This window comes from Schistocerca americana, chromosome 1 (assembly GCF_021461395.2).
Source record: "Schistocerca americana isolate TAMUIC-IGC-003095 chromosome 1, iqSchAmer2.1, whole genome shotgun sequence".
NCBI lineage: Eukaryota > Metazoa > Arthropoda > Insecta > Orthoptera > Acrididae > Schistocerca > Schistocerca americana.
The window spans coordinates 633,214,298-633,222,448 of NC_060119.1; the positions used below are offsets into that span (position 1 = coordinate 633,214,298).

The window sequence follows — 8,151 nt, forward strand, 5'->3', positions numbered from 1 at the left end:
ATAATCAATTATTAAATGATTAAAAATTGATTAGGCTGTCAATACACTCTTTTCAAGTTATATGTAATTCTTAGCTAAGCACTGCAGTACCAACGCTCAAGAATTACACAACAAATGACTCGAATATTTTCCAGTCTCGCTGTGTGTCCATGAATAACCAATTTTCACAGTGGGCCATAATTTTTAGAGCTGGTAAGGCACTGATGAATAAATGAGATTCAATTTCATCAACTGTATAAAATTTTTATTAATATGTACACAGCCTAACATCAGTAATTAACAAGGAGGTACAACATATTCACAACAAATGTTTCAGTTACATGTACTACACACTGTCACAGTCTATCAAGATTTGTAACACAAAATACCTTCAGCAACAAGAACAGGAGGAAAATAAAAAAGCAGTGGTAATATCAGAGAAGCTGGGACTCAATCTTATCTGTTACAAATTAATAATGCAAAGTGACTTGTAAAACATCAGTTCTCTTCACTTGACACTTGCATGTCAACAGATAAAAATATCAAGAAAGTTTGCTACATTAGTCTCATTTAAGATGCGACAAGTGTAGCGTATGGTTGGTAATCTGTTTCTCTGTATGTGTAAGAGTTGTCACAACTGATGTGGTACAGAAAAGTGGACATCTGTTTTTGTTATAGGATTAGTCACATGTGTCTTCATTCGTGAGTGACTTACCATTATGCATTCATTTCTTGAATACGACAATTGGAAAATATATTGGAAGCCATGTGGAAAGGATATGTGTTGAATGGATGGATAAATTTGTGGAATATATACGTTAGTATTGCCCTATTATACATTTTGGATACAAACTGTGCTGATACCAGACACCGAAACGCATCCCTGGAATAGAGACACTGCACAAAAATCTATCATGGAGACCGGTTTGAGATTAAAAGAACTGGGAGATAGCCTCTTGTTGGTGGCTTTGAGTATTAGCTGTAGGAGGGATCCGCAGGGGGTTTAGTTAACACGTACGAGCTCGGGTTGGCCGTAGGTGTAGATTGGTGCCCCAGCTGGTTGCACCTCCTGGTACTGGAAGCGCGCCAGGTAGCCAGGAGCGAGCGCTGGCTGCTGCAGGGCAGACAGTTCGCTGGAGGCGGCGCGCTGCTTCTCGGAGGTGGGGGCGGCTGCTGCGGGGGCGGGCCCGTGGCTGTAGGCTATGCGGTGCAGGCGGCCGTCCGGTTGCAGCACATAGTACACGCCGCTCTCCTCTGCCTCACGTAGCGCCGCGTTGCGGCCGCCGGCGAAGCCGAACTGTGGGTAGGTCAGTGGTCTTTAGTATGCAGCTTGGCTAGCTTTCTCGGACAGTGCAGTATGGTATGGAATCGAAAAACAAGCTATGACCATAAAGAACCTGGCAGCATTTGAAATCTAGGTGCCTCATGTGGTTGTTAAAACGTGGTATGTGGTCAGATACATATAACACTGTAATAGGTGCTGCAGCAAAGTACGGATGAAGGGTATATGCCCAACTTATGTCAGAATAAGTGTTTGTGAGATATATTATGGGGGGGTCTACGTAAAGAATTAACTTGGTGAAGGAAAGAACAAGAGTGGCTGAAAAGTTTGGTATGCTAAGAAAGGAAAACTTAAAACATATTATTTCAGATGGTGGCTGTGTTGCATATGAGCTGCAGCCTGCACTTTGGAATACATTATTCTTAAGTGAAACATACTTTCTTTGTACGATGAAGTCTCTTCTTAGATTTCACTTCGTCAAACTTTACTCCTGTGAGCAGATCATCTCACTGACATATGTTCTGGGAAAGTGCACAAAACAGAGTAACATGCCTGTACACATAACGATTTAGATTTCACTTTTAACGGTCGATGCATTTCTCAGAAATTCGATTTGGAATTTTCTTGTATCCAGCGTTCACCAAATGTTGCTCACATTCTTCACAAAGAAAATCCTCGTGGAAAATATATCGAACCCCCATATCCCGACTAAATTGTATACGTTTAATCGCTGAATATCCAGTAATATATTCTGCACATTCTCGTTGTTTTCATTTGTCGTTATAGAGATACATGTTAATATCTGCAAGAGAAACATGACTACTTAACACTCTCCAATTATTGTTTAAATGCTGAAACTGGTTGAACAGACACACATCAGTCCATCACTATTACCGAAAAATTTCCGTCGAAACAAATGACAAGGTATCTGACAAATATGAAGTATCAAATTTCCAAAACTTGTCTTCAGATCCGACTCGCAGGTGGAGCTACGTTATTGAACAACAACCATCAGATTAGGAATGGTATTCTTAAGCTTTTATGTAGAGCTTAAACTAGCACTGTAATATAAAAAGACATAGATTCATTAAACATTGTGGAAGACAGAATACAAAGAGAAGAGTAATATATTTATTCAGCGCTGCACTTTGAAGAAATGAGAAGATACACATTTAAGTTTGTTTCAGTTTTGTGCCATGAGGGTTTTCACCGTACGGTACAGGTGACTTCTAAGTCTTTTTCGCAGATTCATATTTTATAATGCTCTCTATAGTAGTGAGTGTAGGGACTGTACTGTTGTATAGCAAAGAAATCAGATAACATAATGCTCTTTACGCCCAAACAGGTGAACGTTTTCGTTGTCAGTTGATTCTTTTTAGGTAATAATGATGTGTTTCCCCTATAAAAGGTAGAACAATACTAAAATGGATTATTTCAGCTATTTAGCGGAGTACTCCCGATGGTGGATACATGCACCCAGTTAAAACTCTGGCTCAGACTGTTAGGCCTCACCGTCACTGACAGTATAGTCCCTACTGCGCTGCTGGAATATACATCATAGACCCACTCGAATCTTCAAGTTTGCACTTTTTTCTCAACAATTTTTCAGTTTACCTAGGACAGAAATATTGAAAAATTACAGCGAAAATATGTAGGTATTATTACAATTGAAAGGAAAACAGCCCTCAGTCACTATTTTTAACATATTAACCAGGCTTCAACACTGCTAGGAGTGTCTTCCTCAGAATGTAAATCAAAGAATGGTCTATATTCTATTAAATGGTCACAGAATTATGACTAAAAACGTATGATAGGGTATAAGTACGGAATCAGCGTAAAAGACTGGTAGTACTTATATGTCATTTCTGTTACCATGTTATAGAATACAAACCATTCTTTGACTTAAATTCTGAGGAAGACATTCCTAGCAGTGTTGAAACCAGGTTAATTTCTTAAAAATAGTGACCGACAGCTGTTTTCCTTTCAATTGTAACTATTCGCGGTCTCTGAACGTGCAGCCATGTAAAAAATTTTGCAGGTATTATTATCAGTTTTCTGACGTAGATTGAAGTGTTGTTCCTCAAAAATGTCCTCCACTGGAGCACCCATTGAAAATTCAACAATGTAATAATGGAAGGAAGGCTGCTTAGGCCTATCCGTGGGAAGCTGCCTCATAATTTATCATCTGACGTACTGTTTGCGAAATAAAATATATTTTTACACTGAGACATGATAAAGGTAGCTTAGGTTGCTTCAGAAACGAAAGTTCTTTAATAGGTATGATCCTACTGGAAGTATTTCGAACTGGCTTACCCAGTCAGTTACGGAGAGACTAATGTTTCAACACTGATTTGCAGTCAATGCTCAGCATAGAAGTTTTCATAAATAGAGAGATTTTTCAGACCATAAAAAGTTTGATAAGTAACAGAAATAATCCTACAACTTCAAACTGAATATGAAACAATTAGCTTTTAGTCTGACAGTTTCCAATAATCCTAAAGGCTAACATCATCTGAAAAAAGTATCTAAAAGTTTGAAAGGAAAGAAACGCCAGTGGTTTTCTAGGTAGTTTTGTTGCTGTGGTCTTCAGTCCAAAGACTGATTAGATGCAGCTCTCCACATTTGTCTATCATGTGGAAGTGTCTTCAACTCTGTGTAGCTATTGCACGGTGTATTCACTTGCTTGTTTGCTGTAGTAATCCTTTGTACTAATTCTGCAATCTGTATCTTCATCTTTCGTCGCTGGTTCCTTGGTTACCCAAATAAAAATACTGGTCTACTATCTTTATTAGTATTTCACTGTCTAACCTGACTCCTTCAGAATCTTCTGACTTAAAAGTGTACTTCACCACTCCTTCATTTTATGTGTATATTACAAGGTACAGAGGTGAAAGAAGGCAAGGATACTTACGTTAGCTTGTTCCGTTGTGGTGGGAACCTCGGTTGTGGTGGTGGCGGCCTCAGTGGTGGTGGTGAACGTGGCTGGTGGGGGACCATACTCGTTGGGCAGGCGGTACAGCTCAGACAGCCGAGAGGGTTCTGGGGCCGGGATGAAGAACTGTCTGCCGAATTGGGGGGAGCCCGCTGCGTACAGTGGCGACAAGGACAGGGGTGCAGAGAAGGCAGGCTGCGCCTGCGACTGGGCGAACGCCTGAGGCTGCTGTTGGGGCTGGGGCTGAGGTTTGGGTTGAGCCTTAGGTTGAGCCTTGAGTTTGGGCTGCGCCTGCTGGCGCTGGAACTGGGCCTGAGGTTGAGGCTGACCGAACGGCGCGCCGTAACTGTTGGAGGGCGCCTCCCCTGCCGCCATCGCCGCCAACGACACCGCCACCAGGAAACCGAGCACCTGCGACAGGTGGAGCTGCATTACCATATGTTCAGCATTCTGTTTCTTGGTGATTTGGCTCATTCCTCAAACCCTGTTCATACTCTCAGATTAATGTTTCAGACACCACTTCTATATCTAGACCTTGTTTTGTATTCTAAAAACTACTCTACTACACATCAGAACTGGATCATTTCCCCATCCCATTGTTTGTGTTCTGTTGAAGGATACTAGATACGAGTCTAGAGCATAGATGCTCTTTGTGTAAGCCGATATGTCTCCCATTTTTCCGTGATCATAAAATAAAAACTACATGGGAGAAAGTTTTCAACGTTCATAGTCATTACAATCTTAGTTCTAAAAACATAAGATTCTTCGTAACACACAAACACATGAATGTAGAGTCTCCAATTGTTATAAATATCTGCGACACTTTTGCGCCAGTAAAATATCCTAAGACTTGACCAACTTCCGTTATGTTAACAAATGAGGCACTCCACGACAATTTTATACAATATTTATCCATTACATAACTAAATTTTGTCAATGTTTTCCCCCATTTTCTTATTTTGCATTTTATTTCGTTTTTATCTAATTAATGTATAAAAATTTTAAATCGCAGCATTTGAGACTGATGCTAGAATAGTTCCTGATCATGGTTTCTTGAGCCAGATATAGAGGACACTTATTTGATACAGTTTTTCATCATTTCATTCCATTCAATAAGCTGTTAATCCTGATAACGTTACTAGGTCCTGAAGTATGTCAGTTACATCTGCAAATTTATTTACATTTAATTCGTTGTTCTATAGAATCTGTTAACTATTCTTGTACATAATTCGTTATAGTTCTCTTCCTACTTTTGTGTTACTTGAATTGTTCTCTCTCTTTCTCTCTCTCTCTCTCTCTCTCTCTCTCTCTCTCTCTGCACCCTATCAACAAATACATCATTTCAATCACCATAAAATTAACTTGCCATCTTCAGTCAGGGTGGAAAATGGATTTCCGGGAAAACTCCATTTACAATAAAGAACAAGAAGAAGACTATGTTTTCCCATTTCAGGTAGGTATTTCTGTTTTTATACTTGCTATAAATTTGTGGGTAAAATCGAATTCTATCAAAATTCGCTTTATATGTAACATTCGAACTGAAACATTCCAGAGAATCTTTAGAGCACGATAAACACGGGGTCTGTACTGCCATAGCACTTCAATACCAGCAACAAACATCAATTAGGCGTACTGTAAACATCCTAGACATTTCTCTTTAACTTTTCTAACTTCAACTGGTCTAATAGTTCATTCCCTGGGATAATACTTTACATTTGTCCAATACTTCGGTCTTGTATATTTTCATATGTACTGATAACAAGGCTGACACGTTGCGGATATCTGATATACAAACAGAAAGATGAAACATGTTATGAAACTTATAATATTGAGGATATATGAACAGTAAAACAAGAAGTGTTCTGCTCCTTTTTGTAGAGTGAAGAAGCGGAAAAGAATCATTGTAGAGGTTTTTTTACCTACAGTTACTTTTTTCGGTTCAATCGCATTCCACTGCGAATTATTTTCGCAGTTTCATACTAATACTTAATGCCTGGAAGGACATTTTCCACCTATAAAGGACATTTTCTGTCCTTTCGCTCCTGTGAATACTGTTAGGAAGAATATTTGTTTTATCTATTCTCTATTTATTCTTTCGACTGATTTTGTTCTGGTCTCCATTTGCATCATTAGTATGCCAGATACGTGATTTTAGCATACCCTCTACATTTAAGCACAATTATAATTTATGTAGGCAACGGCCTTGCCGCAGTTGATACACCGGTTCCCGCCAGATCACTGAAGTTAAGCGCTGTCGGAAATGGCCGGCACTTGGATGGGTGACCATCTTGGCCGTCATGTGCTGTTGCCATTTTTCGGGGTTCATTCCGCCTCGTGATGCCAATTGAGGAGCTACTCGACCGAATAGTGGCGGTTCCGGTCACAGAAAACCATCATAACGGTGTGCTGACCACGCGGCCCTCCTATCCGCATCCTCATCTGAGGATGACACGGCAGTCAGATGGTCCCGATCGGCCACTAGTAGCAACACATTTGGAATTAGCTCACTCCTTATCCAAGCAAAATTTTTCCATTGATCTTCATCGTCACCTAGTACATCCTACATCTCACTTTCAGTTTTTTTTTTTTTTTGTTCAGTATATCCTATCATGCGCATGAAATGCAAAATCTGTCACCAAACGCAACATTGAATTCGCTGATATTTAGGGTGGCATGTAACAAGGCAGGTTTACAACTAAAATTATCTACATAATTTCAACAATAAATTCAGAACGTAAAATAATAGTTTGAAGTTGTCTTACTGCTCAACGTCGCTCGTAAAGAACTTCAGGGGTAACGTGGGAATTTGTACACGGAATGGAGCAACAGTATATAGACTGTCCAATATGTAAATGCGATGAAGCCAGGACAGCGTCGCTGACACTAAGGCAACGGAGGAGAAGCTAAGCACTCACCTTCATGTCTGCCGTTGGGCTTGCTGTACGTGGAAGCCTGGAAGACTGTGATGTCGGACCGCTGTATCGGGTGCCTTTTATACTGCTCCGAACTCTGGCGAAGCTGAGGTTACGCCACGAGGCAGCAGCCCATTACGCGTCCTGCAGGTGTCGCGTGCGTTGCGAGACGACCATGGGTCAAGGCGCATTCAGCGCCACGCAAAGCATTCGTCCTGTGTGCGGCAGTTCCAGTACTTAGAGGTATATTTGTAAGTATCGTTCTAAACACTTCTCAAAAAATTTTGAACTTCAAAAACGAGCTGAATCTCGTTTTAGATTATCAAGATACACTGATGGAAATGGAGTGTGTTACAGGTTGAAGCTCCAGCCCGATTCTTGCTAAACATCGTAGAGATGTTCATCAGATAACCTGTACCAAATGAAGTCCATCATTGTGGCCCGTGCCCGAGATATATTCTGTGTTCTTTCATGAAGATTGCAGTCTGCAGACTGCTATAAAACTATACGTCTTTCTACAGCATTTAAGACATTCACAGTGGCTGACAGATCAGAGGAGCAGGCAGGTCAGCTAACAAATATTTCTCAAGTCTTCCGTGGCGTCAGCTGCTGGAGTATGCAGGTTGGTAGGCCAGTCATGTAGAATATGACAACAAGGTTTACCACTGTTACCGCATACTGGTCAACATCCAGCATCTCTCCAACCGTTACCAAATCAGTTCCACTGACATACACATCTACTTCCTATTCCATGACTCCAGTACTTAGGACACGTGTGGGAGTAGAGACTAGCTGTTTCTTCTGAACTTTCAAGAGACCAACTAAAATCGAAGTACGTGCAATAAATTAGAACACATGACACAAGTGAACCGTCAGATCTGTTAAGCTTGGATTTTGAGGAGACAGGTGTGTAGTGTAGGAATCTGCCCTGTGTACCTGGCTGCCGGCTTTTCATGCGACAGCCCCTAGTTTCCAAGAAAATCAATGATGAATTTTTATGCGTACTTCCTCTAAGTGTAACGCAAACAATGTTCCAAGCAAGCGAG

General features: G+C 40.7%; 1 protein-coding gene across 1 annotated transcript; it reads right to left on the reverse strand.

Annotated features, from left to right (window-relative positions):
- Window positions 1-326: 326 nt before the first annotated feature.
- LOC124625657 (translation initiation factor IF-2-like) lies at window positions 327-7,142 on the reverse strand. The gene is made up of 3 exons (XM_047149186.1): window positions 7,109-7,142; window positions 4,173-4,604; window positions 327-1,276 (listed from the first exon to the last, which is right to left on the reverse strand). Exons 1-3 carry the CDS (start codon window positions 7,112-7,114, stop codon window positions 983-985), a joined length of 732 nt encoding a protein of 243 aa, XP_047005142.1. The 5' UTR covers window positions 7,115-7,142; the 3' UTR covers window positions 327-982.
- Window positions 7,143-8,151: the final 1,009 nt, after the last annotated feature.

Excerpts from the sequence above, each read along its gene's own strand:
- LOC124625657 (XM_047149186.1), bottom strand. Across the intron at positions 1,277-4,172 it reads CCACAACGGAACAAGCTAAC|TTCGGCTTCGCCGGCGGCCG; the intron begins GTAAGTATCCTT and ends ACCTACCCACAG.